Consider the following 16,222-nt stretch of genomic DNA (forward strand, 5'->3'; position numbering starts at 1 on the left):
GATTTAAGTTCTCCTATTCTTTATAGGCCTTTTCAGAGACGAGTCCTGGGGCCCAAGCTAAGTGTCTACTGCATTTTTCTGTAGCAGCATATGTAATACAAGTTTGCAGGAGGCGGATGGGATGAGGGTTATTTGGCTCTAGTGTTAAGAAACAAACAAAAAACCGTAATGTTTGAAGGATAACTTTCATAGCAGAACATCATGACGTGCAGCAGTTACAGATGCTGTATTACTCTCTGTCAGCTGTTACACAGCAGAAACTTTTACAGTAAGTGTATTTTCCCTGGAAATGCTAGTGTCTTGGGTGGATTTTGGCTTGAACTGTATGCTGAATGTGTTTCTTGTGTGCAGAGTTTCTTTCTGAATGATGTATTTGAAACCTGTTTTGCAAGCACTAACTTTTCTGAGTATAATTTCATATTCAGTAGTACTTAGCAATAATATACAGAGGCATTTATGATGGGTGGATGTCAGATGTCGATGAATTAGAGCACACCAGAATCTGGAATTAGGATTGTAATTGTAGAAAACGCACATATGTTTTCACGCATCGATGTTTTAAAACTATAACATCTGAAAGTATGGAACGGAAATGAAGAAGCAGAACATGCGCAAAAGTTTTCAGCTATTTTTTCAGAGGGCAGTTTTTCACACCCTGAATCTATTTTTTTTCTTTTTCCTTTAACAGAAAGTGTTTTCAGACTGCCCATTTCTATGTGGAGGACAGCAGTTCCCCCCGTGTGGTTCCCAATGAAAGTATTCCCATTATACCTATTCCAGGTAAGACGGGCTTAATCTATGCTACTTGGAGTCTGTTTTAATTACATAAAGAAGAGAAGGTTATGCTTGTGATACATCCTGGGGTTTTGGTAGAAATTTGTTATATCAGTGCTGCTTCATTTAATTTAAGATGTTTTATAATGGGGCTCTGAGTGCCAATGCTGTATTTTTCCATAGGCACCTCTCCCACGTTGTTTTAATAGAAATTTCAGAATAACCTTTGTAAAATGTCAAAAACATGAGCAATGCTTCTTAAAAACACTAAGACATTGCATCCAGGGTGAAACCAGCTGCTCCATCAGGGCAGGTTGAGGATGAGGGATATGCAGCTCCACTGCTCTCTCGCGACCGGGGGACTTGCCCCCCGCTTTCAGCGTGTGCAGAGGTGGTGTCTGCTGGCTCTCGGGGAGGAAAGCAAGACACAGGGATAAGCAAACAATCTCAAATAAAGTCCAAAGCCATCTGTTAACTTGGTATTAATCAAGTTACCAAAGGTCAAATTCTCCTCTAAGCTATACTGAGAGCGAAGCTGGAAGCAGAGTTTAGTGCTGTTCTCTCTTCATGAGGCCTTTCCCCTGGGAATTATTAAGTGCAGGATCCAGCTCCCTTTAAGCAGTGATGACAGAGAGCAGCTTGGTGTTACAGCGGCCTTTGCAGCCACTGCTTTGTTTGATGTTGCTCAGTTTCACAGGCAGAATTAAGATACCCAAAATGTTTTATTGACCTCAGTCTGTCAAATACTAGTACTTGTCGCTTCAAGGTGTTTTAAGTTTCCTTGTCGTACTCTGTAATGTGTGCCGTTGGCCTAGGATTCAATCTGCAGCTAATTAGATTCATTTTACCAAAAAGCACTCAAAGCCGTCTCTGAGCCACTGAAGAAACACGTGTCCTAGAAAAATGAAAGAATCCAGTTACATTTTCCTTGATTTTATTCAGTAGATGTGTGACTATCCTTTCTAGAGTCTTTCAAAATACCCATGGGAACTAATATGAAAGGTTAGCTATGACATGCCTACAGAAAATGTTAGGCCTTGCAGTCTGATGCTGTGCCACTGAAAATAAAAGAAAACATGCTGTCATCTCCTCTCCTTTCTGTGGCAGACTAAGATGCACGTCCCGGCCACTTCACTTCCTTAGCAAGGAGCCACCCTTCTCCTCCTTCTCCTTTAGGGCAACACTAGACAGGAGCTTTCAGTCTTACACGACCTGCGATGAGTTTTCACAAAAGAACCTAGATAGCTGGAGAACTCTGTTCTTCCTGCTCTCAAACCAGGCGGAGCACTTCCCTGTTGGGGCTGCTTTTGGCAGTCAGTTTTGTGGTCCCACCGTGCCCACTCTCGTGTGATACCTCCTTAGAGCTTGTGAGGACGGGAGGGTGGGCTAACCAGCACTCTGCGCAAAGCAGTGTCAAAACCCGGGGGATTACAAGCACAAGGCAGTGGGAGGAGAGAAATTTTCCTCTCAGAGGGAAGTCTCTTTGGCCAATGTATAGGTTTTTTTACTGTAATTGAGGCAAATTTTTCTTAGATAAAGAAACCAGCAGAAAGCTCCATCTTTTTACGCTGTGATCTGTGCTGTTGAGACAGTGGTACTTCCCTATTTCACAGGGATGTTTTGATGGTTAGTCCATTAAAGACCGGGCGGCATTCATATAAATTGTAATATAGGCTGAAGAAGCTCCATTAAAACTGTTCAGGTGGCAGGTACTGTAAGGCCAGCACGTACACTAATGGTTCTCCAGCAGCCATTCTAGCATGTAACAACAAGCGGCTGAGAACAGAACACTGCCTTTTGGGAACATCTTCCCATGACTAGAGCAAGCCAAGCTGTTGAACCACAGCAGCTTTGGGATTGACATGACGCAACCATCGCTGCAGCGCACACTGTGGTCTGCTCAGGTTCAGTAACGCTAAGGAAGAGCTGCTCACCCCTGATAATGGGCACTGCAGATGAAGGCACCTGCTGAGCAAATGCTGCAAGACCCCTCGAGAAGCTTTGTAGTTAAAAATCTGCAAGGACTGCTGATGAGCTCTAAGGCATGTGAAGAACTGGGCCTTAGGCAGAAGTTTAGTCTAGTTGGATGCAAAGGTGAATCCAGCCCTCAAATTCCCAATCTAATGTCAGGATTTTTGTCGATGTAATGGACATTTAGACACCTGCATACAGACATCCAAATGGAGATGCCTTAATCTGAAGCTGAATCATGCCCCGAAGGTCTTAAGAGAGAATGAACTGATGAACTTGAAGATCTTGGCACTGACAAGGCCATCAAAAGCCAAATCACCCTCTGGAAGTGCCTCTCTGTGTGTATTAACTATTACCTGTATAGGGAGTCTGTAATGAGGCTCAAAGTTAGTAGAGATAAATTGCAGCTATGTTGGCTTTTTCCAAAGATGGGAGACACTGCCTGAAAAGATCTTGAAGCTCTCCTAAATATTTTCCTTGTTTGGAGATGTAGAAGAGGCCTGTTTTCCCCCAGTTGCTAAATGACACTCTCCTCTGACGTCAGCCACTGCTCCCACATAGGCAGCCCACTGAAATGCCTTAAAAACATTAAATGACAAAACTCTCTTTTGAACTGATTGCAACTGATGAAATGATAAGCCTCTGAACTTTTCCTCTGGAAGCTGCCAGCGAGTGTGAGAAAATCTTACTTGCCGTGTTGATCCTAGAAGCAAAATATAAGTGGCATTTTCACAAAAGCAAGTTTTTCAAAGTAACCTTGTTAACTTGTGAAACCCTATCCTTACAAAAGATATTTGAATAGATCCCTGCGGAACCATGCATCTACCTCCTACAATTCAATAGACCAACTTCTACTCTCAATTATGTGCAAGCAGCCACACTGATGGCAATTCAGAGCAGCGTGTCTGAAGGCATTTAGTAGATTTGCCAGGGCCCATCTACAGCATGCAGCGAGCTGCCGGTCGGAGGAAGCTGAGCGGGTTTGGGTTGGCTGGTCCTGGCCCAGGTGTGGGGTGGCTCTGCCAGGTGTCTGGGAGCGAGGCGCAGCGACGTCCTGATGCAGCTCGAGAGGATTCAGAGGCGGGCTCTGGGCTCTCTGCATGCCACCGCTCTGCTCCGTGACGTGTCGGCATGCTCACAGGTAGCTTTTGTGTTTATTTCTGCGCCACATTCTGCTCTTGTTTAGGCAAACCCTCTGTTTTCTCAGGTCTATGAACTCTAAAATCAATCTGCCAGCTACCTGCAATAGGCACACAGTATAATTTTTCAGGTCCAAAATCTAAAACAATCTTCTTGTAAAGGAATGATTTTACCCATTTTCTATTTCACTTCCCATGGCGTACGTGCTTAATTATTGTGCATGAAGCCACATCACCCATAGGCGTGTGCTTATCTGTGCAAATTTGCTCTGAGGCCCAAATCATTATCATTATTCATAATTATCTGCACTGCTTGATCTAGAGAAACACAGGACAAAGGAGATATCATTAACTGAGTCACCCAGTGGATATTACAACTGAGGTATAAATCTAAACTCACATAAGCCTTGTGCCTGACAGTAATGCATCTGTAATCAATGGCAGATTTCTGAAACTCCCCTGCCATTCAGCCCAACAAAATTATTTCTCCATATCTTCTCTCTTTGCCTCCACACTAAGTGAATTTTGGCCAAGTCCATATCATCTTTGCCTGGATCTCTTCACTATAACATTTGATCTTGGCAAGATCTCTTTCTCAGCAAACCAGCTCCTGTTCCTGTTTGGGGTTGTTTTTTTTTTTTCCATAGCTGGGTCAGTATCTGGTTAAAATGTTTCTGGGCTTCATCCTTTTCAGTGGTGTTGGATAAGTAAGAATAACAGCAGCGTCATAGCTACAGACCTGTATGTTTTCAGCACTGCAAAACAAAATGCATCCCCATCAGTTTTCCTTTGTTCTCATCGCAAGACCTGCTCCATGACAGCAGTGAAGAAGTGCGCCTCTGTGCAACTTGGATATCGTCAAATAGTGGAACTAGCACAAATTCCACTTCTACCTTCCTCCTCCCATCCTTTGTTTCAGAGCTTTTCTGCTGTTGGGTGATGCATTGTTCTGGAGCTTGCTGTGGCTTTACTGGTTCCGTGCCCAGCCCACGGGCACAACGGACGCTGTGGCATTGATGTCAGCAGGACTTGTTGTGAGATCAGTACAGAGATAGTTGAGGCTTGACCCTATAGCAAAACTCAAAACTCTGTGTAGTCTTGACCACAGTCCAGAGAAACATGGCTCATAAAGAACACAATGGCTGGCCGATGCAGCTGATTCATTTAGCATATTATTCCAGATGTCTTTCACCATTTTTAATATAAGTAAAATGTCTCAGATGTGATGCCAGTCATTTCAGCTGTGTCTAGACTACAAGACTAAGGAGCACTTCCCAGTTCTTGGATCAAGGTGCATGCAGTTTTAGGTTTAAATGGCAGTAAATTAATTTTTAACTCATATTGGAGTTTATGAATAGTGTGTTTAAAATAACTAGTGGCAGAATCTGACGGAGAAGCGTTCTTGTGCTTCTTCAAGAATGACTCACTGTGGGTGTGTGAGCCCAGGAAGTAGCGGAGTAGCCAAGTATGTTGCAGTGAAAGGTGTCTTGACCACCTCATGCAGTCAGGTGAGGGTGTGAAGGCCAGTGCAGCCATGACCCTCCTTCATTTCCCTCTGTCTTCTCATGGTTACAAGGAAGAGTCCCATCAAGAGTCCATCTTATTAACTCTTAGCTTCTGTTAAATCTCTGCAGAATTTTGAAACCTTCTTCCTTATTCCTTCAATAACCATGGTTGCCTTGAACCTTTCCTGACGAGCATCAGTGGTTAGACTTGATGTGTTTTCTACAAGCTCAGCTCCTGCACTTCTGATATCTTCATGTCTTCTGATATCTGCATCCACTCTGTGACAAATTGTTTCTATTAAGAGACTGCAACAAGAGGTATCTCATTTGACAAGGAAACTGCAGGTTCCCAACAGAGGCTTGGTACCTTACTGTTTTCTGCTAAGATGTAGCTGTCTCAAGTTGCATCCCAAGAGCTGAAGAGGAGAGCACCAGGACACGTCTGTGGCCGCTAGAGCGCACAGTGATCCTCTCTGCTAGAGACTGGCGAGGTACAGGGAAAAGTGCTAACTGCAGCTGAGGACTTATTTCTCAAGGGCATGAAGCTCTTCACTGCGCACTGAGGTAGTGCTCCTCAGCTGTTTAAGACTTTATTTCTGCTTTCTGCTCCCTGCGGATTTATGTTCCAGCACCATATTGTGAATTGTACCTATCTTCAGCTTCAATTAAATTCATGAATGCAATATTGCAAACACAGCTGTCCTCTGAAGCCAAGAAAATATCAAGGTATTTTAGGGAACATCCACCTTCCTTTTTCTCTGCTACCAACCCTGCTCCTGCAGTACACTGGAGAATTTATGGTATGATATCTAATCACGGTACTTGTAATGGAGGCTTCGCAAGTTGGCTAAATCACCCAAAAACATGTTTTCATGGTGGCCACATGAAATGCGGATAGATCCTTTTCTAAGAGCTGTCACACCGGGATGCAGAGCCCTGGAGTTGAACCTCCATGTGCTTAAATGTAAGGCATGTATGTAATTGATGGCACGACTGAGACCTGAGGATGGAAATGTGTGAGATTAAAATTGTGTTCCTTAGCAGGCAATACCAAATAAGATCATGTTTAATGTCTGTGCTAAGGGAAAATTCACATTATTTCATTCTCTTGGACTGAAATTGGTTTTTTGCTTAAAGGGAAGAAGTGTATTGCTATTACATTTATAATTAATGATAACCTAATCTAAGATTTGTACAAGCAGATTTAAACTGAGCTCTTATTTTGACACATATAAAATTTTATCAGTAACATCTTTATATTCCTGACTGACACATGGCTAATAGCATTGCAGTAGATTAAATCTTGAAGCAAGAGATGAATGTAGCTACAATATTACACAGGTGATTTTTCATATTCTGCTTTTTCATGTGTCTCCCCTTTATCAGAAACCTGCCCTTGTGTTCATTTGACTTGACTATAAAAAAAAGATAGTAATTATCTTGCTGAAAGGACTTCTGTGTTTTTCTTTCAACGTGCCCACCTATCCAGGACTTCCAAATGTATTCAAAGTGTTTTCCATGCCTTTTCACTTTGAAAGGCGTTTTTTATTAGAAACGGTACTTCATAAACACATGATTACAAAAAATGTGAGCATTAATGAGGATTAGTGTCCCCAATAATCAACCCTTAGTAATTTATTATCGATCTTAATTTATTTTAATTTATAATTTGTCTGAATTACTGAGGTCAGTGACTTCAGGAGGACGCCAGCCTTAAAGGTCTTCAGCAGGTAGTTTGATCTCCTAGAATGAAACCTACTATATTGCCTTTTTAGTATTTATGCAGATATGATCTCCACAGAAAGCAGGCACCTTCTCAATATTCAGAGGTTTTTAATGACTGTTTTATCATAAATTAATTGATACTCATGTTATACAAATAAAACTGTTCATGTATTTCTGGCCATTTTTTATACAGCAAGCAATGTGATCAGTCAGCAAAATTAATTATTCCAAATGAAATACAATGGCTTCAGTTGCATTCTTATTTTAAATAGTTAAGCAAGGAAGGCCAGTATACTGCAGAATTAAAGGCTCTGACTATATAAATATGTATAATTCAAATGCATTAAATCTAAAATGGTTTGAAGAAAGCTGGGCACCGCCCTTTTTTACGTGCGGAATTACTCGTGGAGTCCAGTATTCACGTGAGTTGGGGCAGGACCTGGCTGTGGAGTTGCCTGCTCAAACGTTTCGAATTCAATCAGTGCCAAAATTTGAGCTGCATGTGAAGGTTCTGGTCCCTGTAAGCGTGTGCAATTTGGAGTATACGCTCAGTCTGTAGGTTCAGAGGTTTTTGTCTAAGCTTCTCTGTAGAGCGGGACACCTGACCTCAGTGGAATTGATACGAGTTTTTCAATAACCTCTACTGAGGCAGAATTTTACCCAAGGGTGTGCTATTAATCCTTGCAATATTCTGTATGATCAGCCACTCTTCTGGAGACAGACCAAATACATATTTGGGCTTTACATCCTCATTTAGTAGTGTGTTGTGTGCACTCTCATATTGCGTGGTACAGTTGCATAGATCCTATTTAAATCTGTGCTACGAGCGCCCCGTTGCTCATTGTGGAAATGAATCTGTTGGAATTGCGCTCCACATGGTTACTTCTGCTGCAGTGCTGCATGTGAAGGCAAGCTTTTGCTATAGCTGTGCAGCCTTCACTCTGATACATATCGTAGCTTATGGAATGGCTGTTAGACTCACTTTTAAGTAATATGCATCCTGAATATTGATGCTAGGTATTCCAGCCGCTTGCAGATTTTTTCCACCCCTCTTTGTAAAAAATACAAACCTATAAACCCCACTGAATGTGGTTAACAGTAAAATAAATGTAAAAAAAAAAATCCTGGGATTGCATTCAATGTTCTCTCCAGCAGTGGAGAATAAGGGGGTGGAAGATGAATTGACATCCCAGGGTTGAGTGCTGCTGGGAACAGAAAGGTGCCTGTTTGCTATGGATATGGGAAACCATTTGTCAGATATGTTATTTTTCAGTGAGTTAAGAGGTCAAATTCAGTCCTACTATGATCCTGCTAGTAGATATTTCTTTCTAATCAGGAAAACTTTTTTGCAGAAGATGAGAACTGTGAGGATACGCTATTGAGAGTGGATTCTCCAGGATTAATGTCACTAGCAATGTCACTGGTTTCATGATTGTCATAAGCCAGGTTAGGTTTGTGCTGCCTTCAGAAAGGGCAGTTTCCCTGTCACTTCGCTAATTCTTCATGCTAATGAGTAGGATCAACCCATCTACCCCACTGACAACTAATCCTTCTTCCCCTTCCCCACAAATCAATTAATCCTTTCTTACAGTCATCAGCCAGATCAGCAGGCTGATTCAGTTCACTGCTCAGCCCCGCAGGCAGGGAGAAGGGAGTGGGAGAATCCCCTCGTCCTTTGGCTGAAGCCAGCTGTGAAGGGCACGCTGAGAATTGATGGAGGTGCTTCTGAGATGCAAGGGATGGCAGGGGGTTGCTGAGCAGTGCAGTAAGTGGCTGCTGTTGGAGCAGATGGGCCAAGCCACGTGACAGCTATGGCACATGAATCCAGGTGGCTTTGCAAATGAGAGACTGAAGTGCAGTGACTAACAAACAAATGGAATAAGCTTTCACATTAAAAGTAAGGCATAAAATACAAGGAGTATATTGGATTTAGTAGAGTGGGTAAGATAATAGCTGGAAAACAGAAAGCATTTACAAACAGAATGAAAGACATGGGAGAATTTTCTTACCAAGATTTCTTCATGTGTGTCAAACATCTGGTCTTCAGAAACACCAAAACTCCAAACTAGACAAAGGTAATATGAGGAAGCACTTTGGGTTTGACCTTCTGGATTAATTCCTGACCCAAAACCATCTATTCCAATCCAATGCCACTAAACTATCCAGTGAGCTCTCGGGCTGTAAATGAATCAAAATGAATCTGAGATCTTATTATGTGGAAATGCCACCTCTGATACGATATCCCATTTTTCTTGTGAAATTGGCCCCTATTGCTTTAACATTACAAAGGCACCTTATTAAGTGGGAGAGAGGGAAGAATCCTTCCTGGTAGGATTACTAATTATCCAAACTTTAAATGTAACCCTGTTCTAACTTGATTGCTTCTATACATTTTGGGCTTCCTTTGAAGGTGGCTGTCTTCTGAAGGAATGTATTAAGTATTCTGCATTGTCAATTGCCATTTCTTAGAAAATGAGGTCTAAGTGAAGGTTTTCCTCTTCTATAATTTTTTTAAACAAACTTGACTTTCTGCTTGGCATTCTCCCTTTGTGGCAGAAAATGAGCTCCATTGTGGTCCCGTTCGGTTTTGGTTTTTTGATACTCCTCTCAGACGCTTGTCTTGGACAAGCAAGTGAAGATGGGAACTCCATCAAAGTGTTAAATATCTAGCATAGTAATTAAACATACCCCCACCTGTCAGCTTCAGTAGTGTTTGATTATAAGGAATATTATTGTAAGTTATATTATTTACAATAATAAAAATATATACAATTATTTTAAAGTTCTAGAGACCTTTGGCCCTGTCCATCTAAGATTACTTCTTTCTCTACATAACACAAAGGGTTTGTACGTTGGTATGGTGCCAGATTCAGTTCATATTTTGTAGTGATGTAAATCCAGAATCACTGTATTGACACCGATAAAACAGATGGCTAAACCCAAGCTAGACAGAGCTGTAATTATATCTGCGGTGTTAGAGGTGAAGGTATGTTATTAAAACATTTCCCTCTTCTCTTTGAATAATGTGTAGGTCTTGCAAAATGTAAGCATCATACTGACAATATCAAATGTCACTCTAGCTTCTGGATGGGAGAAAGTATATGGTGCAAAAGGGAATATGCGCAGGATGACTGTGAGAGCTCCTAATTAGCCATTATAGGATTCCATTAATCTCTTCAATCGACTAAAAGAATTATAGTCATTGAAGTCTATTTGTCTTAAGATGGAAAGAAGGCTTAACCAAAGCCTTTGGACTGACGATAGTGCAAGGAAAAGCATATTCTGTGCATCTAGCTACATCTGTTGGTTTTCTTAGAGAAGGTCGCAGCCATCTTCAGATAACATCAGAGCAGGTATCATTCAAGAGTGCTGAGTATATGAGTACATATTTTACCAGAGGTCTGGCAAGCTGCCCATGGCTAAGCATGCATAGACCCAGCTAAAGTAATTTGTGTTCCTGGGTGGGAGTTTGGAGTTGGAGGTCATGGATAGAAAAATACAGGCCCAAATTGCTTTAACACTTTTCTGTTCCATTGGTTAGTGTAATAGACTATATCTTACCTACAGCTCCTTCCTTGTGGCTCTCAGCAGGGGGCAAGCCGGGCGTGCAGCTGGGGAGCAGCCCCGTCCTGCCCAGCTGCAGGTTGCCTGTCCTCTCCGGGCTGTGCATGTCCCTCAAGGGGTGGCCTCCGCCTGGCTTCTGCCCAGTAGCTGCCAGATCTTGCACAGTCCCACGTCCACAGGACCATGTTATCCCAGCAATTTCAAAGCTGGAAATCATAAGCTTTTTTTCTGAGTTTCTAATGGTTGTGGTTCTGATTTTAATCTTCCTAATATGAAACAATCACATTTGCTCCAACATGGTTTTCCTGAGTTTAGGGGCAGCTTCAGCAGTATAAGCTCCCTCTCATGCAGTGAGCTCATATGTCAACAGTATTTCCAATTTAATTTATTTAATGTTTAATTGTTGCCCATGTTATCAAATAGGGTAAGAAACTGCATTGGGTTAAGGCTTCTGGAGGGAATCAGAAGTGAAAATGCAGAAGAGAAAAAGGGAAGAGAAACAATAAAGGATCGTGAACAACAGAGAAGTGAATTAGCAGTGGCTATAAAGGTGGAGACATACTGCCACCGTGCAGTGGTGATGATAAAAAGAAAACTAGCCATATTTTGCCATGGATCTCTGGTGCAGACCCATCCTTGAAATTGGTGGGAGTTCAATGGACCAGAGAGCACGTTATCTCTAATGTATTTTTTGGCTCACAGATCACAATTAAAATTAAATTCTGCCTTCTGCAAAATTAAATTGGACACACAGGTCTGCTGCAGTGAATCCTTGATCTCGGTTGGTCTCAGCTGAGCTAGACTACTCAAGAAAAAAAACAAATGATAACTATGGAACTTTTCTTGTGAGAGCATGTGAAATTGCTATCATAGCACAAGTTATTTTCAAGGAAATCTAGGATGCGTGGGTTACTTTTCAGGAGAGGAAAGATTGTTTTACAGGCTCTCGCTATTGACTGCTGTTCCTATAGATCATTCCCTTCAAGCGTCTTGGCTGCAAAAACATTAATACAAATGTTGTTATGAGATGATGATGTTCTCAATACTACATGGAATAAATGTTATCACTTAAATATTGTAAAGTACCAGCATTTCTGCATGCTGCAGCTTCTTGCTAAGATAAGCATACACTTGTCAAATATTTTGAATTCTGTATTATTCAGTAAATGAGCATGTGGTTAATTAAAGTAGCATTACTATACTGGGAGGTGATCAGATTGCAAATACATCTTTAACAATTGGCTCTTGTAAATAAAATAGAAGAGAGCTGATTGAGACCTGAAAACGTCAATAGATGCAAAAAGCCACCTTAGAGCGTTACCTGATAAAATAAGAGTAGAGAAGTAATGACATGGTCAATATTAACTGCCATCAGATGGAAAGAAATCAGATTGTCAGGGATCTATAAAATTCTTGCCAAAGTAGAACCTCATTTGCACATACAGATCTTCATACCCTTTGCTAAGAAAAGCATATGTGACAGCTTAGAGGTTTTAGCTGCCAAAGATCTTTCACTATGAATACAGTAAATGTCACATCTATTTATTTATCGTTAAATTTTGCTAAGTATCTGTAGAAATATTTGGATTTTTTCTATCATAATGTAGATGTTTAAAAGGAAAAGAATCTAGATTATAATGCAGCTGTAGCACCAAACCATATGGCTGCTAAATGGGAGCAAAAATACACCGCTGAATTACTGGGAGTAAACATAAACTGGATGCGATCTTCAGAAGAATATTAAATGGAATATATAAATACCAGAGTATCGCCATAAAATCATGCAATCAGACAATGGTAGCCATCAGGCAATAGATTATTTCACATGCTGAAAGTAATCACAGTTGTATAGCAATTTAGGTTTTCTAAATGCCAGACTGAAAATATTAACTAATGAATCTTGGCAAGCACAGTGTTTCTACCAACTGCAGTGGTGGTTATAACAACATCTAGGCCTTTTTTTGAGAGAGCGAAAGAGAGAGAAATAAGGCAGCCATCCTACACTCCAGCTTTATTAGAATCTGTCCGGAGTCCCGGGTGCTCGAAACAGTCTTGTTTGTCTTTAATTCAATTCAAGCCTTTGACTTCTTTCTTTTAAGAAAACGTCGGCGGGTGATTTATTGGTATATTGGGTAGAATTTGCACTGTGCTGAGCAAGAACAAATGGTCCAGTGGAATACATATTCAATGTTATGAATAGTGTCTGGCATGAGAGAGAACTCAAATTAGTGTGGGTGTTGTGTTGCCTGTTCTTTTGCTCAGAGACAGTTTCATGATAAGTCCATTTGGATTTGACATCGTTGTGTAAAAAGAAAAAAGTTAATAACTTTCAGGAGAAAAGCCTGTGTCTCTGCTCAGTCTGGTAGAAAATTACTGGGGGCAATTGTCAACTGTACTTTCATATTTTGAGTCTCTTCTTTTTATACAATGTGGAAAGAGAGGAGGCCTCTTCATCCCATCCACAGCCATCTTCAAACTGCAAACAAGAACTAAATGATCCTTGAACTTCAATTGGACTTTGTAAATTATCATCGTGGGGAATACACTCTCAGTATTCATAACTGCAGTACTTAGAATTAGAAATATAATATGAAGAGTTTACCTCAAAATTGGCCAGATTCATCAAGATTTCTTATTATCACATATTGAACTAGCTGTGCCTCTGGGAACTCAGATCTAAGTGATATTGAGTGAAGACTTTCTCTCCTGAGTTTGTAGCTGAAGTTTTATGTATGCGACAAATAGCAACTCTGAATGCCTCTTTTTTTCTACAGATGATATGGAAGCAATTCCAGTCAAGCAGTTCGTTAAACACATCAGTGAGCTGTATTCTAATAACCAGCATGGGTTCTCCGAAGACTTTGAGGTACGGTTTAATAATCCACCAATAAAATGTTGTTTTCCTAAAGTTAATTGTGTATTAATACTTAAGGACCATGCGACATCTGTGTGATGCTGTCATGTCAGGTAAATGCAATGCTCCAATGTATCAGAAGAAATAAGGAAATACCATTGCCACCAGGTATGAGCAATGGGGAACTGGACATTTACAGATAATTCAAACCACCACAGATTTAGTGCCTTTAAGGGGGGACCCTCCTAGGTTTTTATTAAATAGCAAAAGCTGCCTGCAGGCCCCCAGGAATGACATGAACATACAAGCGGTTGTTTTTAACTCCAGGCTTTTCTTATAATCTGCATCTTATTTTACTCTTGTTGGCCCAGAATTTGCTCCTCTTAGTCACACTGAGAAGTCACGTACCCCTTGAGTAGCCCAAAAGGAATAAAGTAGTGCTCACTATGAGTAAGAGTAGTAGAATTTGGTCTTTTATGAAAACCCAAACTATGGGTCAGTTCCTAGAGTCCTTGTTCATCCTCTGTTCAGCCAGGAAAGATTGCTGTTGAAGTCATCGGTTATTTTGTTCCAGTAAAACCAAGGAGAAAGGCTTCAGGATTTAGTTGGTAGTATTTACCTAATATGACTATTTTAAATTTTGCATCTTGTTACCTGTTTAGGACAGATTCTGACCTGTAAATCTGCTGTAAATTGGAGGTAATTCCAATGAAGTGAAAGTAGTTTTCCACCTCTGGGTTACCAAACCTATATTGTGTAAGCATGGTAAACATCACACAGTATGAGAATGGGCTGCAGAGTCATGCCCTAATAAGCTCAAGTCGGTATCCTCTGACTAGTTTTAAGGCATTTATTTCATTCAACCTAATCACAGTCACTGCTGAACTTTTGGAAGTGTTGAGAAGCAGGAGGAGCCCCAGGAATTGCATGGAGCTATGCTGCTGGTGTCCCTACCAGCAAAAGGAGGTGTGTTTGTGTGCTGCATGTGAATCAGAGAGGCAGCTCTGCTTACAAACAAGGCAGTGAACCAAAATAGGTGGCCTAATATCTACAACTTCTTCACTTACTGCAGTAAAGACAAGACTGTATGCAGGAATTGTTTTTAATGGGATCATTTAAAACATTTATTGTTGCTGTTTGGTTACTGTCTATAAAGAGTGGCTGCTTTGTCTGATGCCCAAAAACCATTGTGTAAGTTAGAAACGTTTTGTATTCATGAGGAAGGCAAATGTGTAAGGTGTTAAAGTGATTTAGTTCAATTGACTGCTGGCTGGCTGGCTGAGCAGGAATATTGAGGCATTTAACAATGTTGATGGTATTCAGGACAAACATTTATTCACCAGAGAGTAGAATTTGATCAGGATGATCAAATGCAACTCACTCTTCTCAATTATTTATGAATTGCGACCCCAGTGCTATTCATCACAGCTGGGTTTTACACCATTTAATTATTCAAAATAATCAGCAACACATCTGTAAACTTGGTCTGACTTTAAGCAGGCTTTGCTTCAGCTGTCGCAAAATCACTGCTATTAACAAATGTTGGACACCTTCTGCCCGTGTTTTAGCGAAGAAAAACACTGCTCTAATAGCCCTATTTTTTCCCTTCCTTCTGAAGCTCCCTGCTGCGAGTGCCACGCCGTGGCAGCCAGTCAGAGAGATGGCTTTGGCCAATTAGTCCTCTTCTGGAGAGCACGGGGTCCCCTCTGAAGGGAAGTTAAACTCCTCCAACTGCACTGCACACACCAAATTCTGTTCTCCGTGCTGGCTTAAAATTTGGAGCATCTCCTTTGAAGTCAGTATAGCTACTCCAGATGTATTTCTCCGTAGCTGAGGTCTCGGCTTCCTAAAGAGTAAATGAAATCTTTTCCTAGAGTAAGGAGAAGGAGTAGGAACAAGACAATCACTGCCTGGGATAAACGATCCGGCTCCCTTTCATTGCTTATGTTCTGCCCTGCTGATGCCCTGTGGGCCTGATGATCTTCCTTATGGTTCACAGGGATGGGACAGAAGAGTGAAACCCAGTTTTTTTCACAGACCCTGTAGGTAGAATGTTTCTCAAGTGCCTAAACTGAGTCAGAATCAGAATCCCAGTTTTGAAAGTGGCTGAGGGATAGAGGAGCCTGAGGTTACGTTTATACAGCAGCTATTGGAAGTGCTAGTGGTGTAACTTCTCACGTCCACTCAGATCCAGCCATGGTGTATGTGCTGGAATTGAATCTGCCAGCTAGATTGAAGAATTAGCTAATGTTTTATGGAGAAACAGTAGGATTCCAGCTGAAACAGAAAATCTGGTGTTACAGGGCTGCTAGCCTTGGGTGCACAGCCCCATCATGCTAAGTGCAGGGTGGGTGCAAATTCATAATGCACGCTCAGATTTCATTCAAATAAGTTAGCAAGTTGCCACTGTGCCAGTAGACTTCATCCGGGACCAGTTACTGTCTGCCCACACCTCTCTAACTTTCTGCCATGGGCAACTATTACCATTCTTGCACAAAACAACATAAAAGCAGCATGAACTTCTCATCACGAGGTCTTGCTGCTTTAGCAAAAATAGGATTTTGTGCTGATACCCGATCTAGATCACATGCTGAGGGACTGGGCAGTATGCATCAATGATGTACCTCCAACCCCTTCATGCCTGGGGAACTTCTGAAAAAAGGTATTGGGTTCTGCAGTCATATGGGCTT

General features: G+C 41.3%; 1 protein-coding gene across 3 annotated transcripts in view; it reads left to right on the forward strand.

Annotated features, from left to right (window-relative positions):
• PTPRG (protein tyrosine phosphatase receptor type G) overlaps positions 1–16,222 on the forward strand; it is a 418,432-nt gene that overhangs the window by 373,097 nt on the left and 29,113 nt on the right. For all 3 annotated transcript variants that reach the window (XM_087744487.1, XM_087744488.1, XM_087744489.1), the window contains 2 exons: positions 689–780; positions 13,453–13,544. In XM_087744487.1, coding sequence (XP_087600613.1) covers positions 689–780; positions 13,453–13,544 — 184 coding nt within the window. The remainder of the gene's footprint in view (positions 1–688; positions 781–13,452; positions 13,545–16,222) is intronic.

This window comes from Nipponia nippon, unplaced genomic scaffold, assembly GCF_047370975.1.
Source record: "Nipponia nippon isolate SJK-2023a ecotype South Korea unplaced genomic scaffold, ASM4737097v1 scaffold_9, whole genome shotgun sequence".
Classification (NCBI taxonomy): Eukaryota; Metazoa; Chordata; class Aves; order Pelecaniformes; family Threskiornithidae; genus Nipponia; species Nipponia nippon.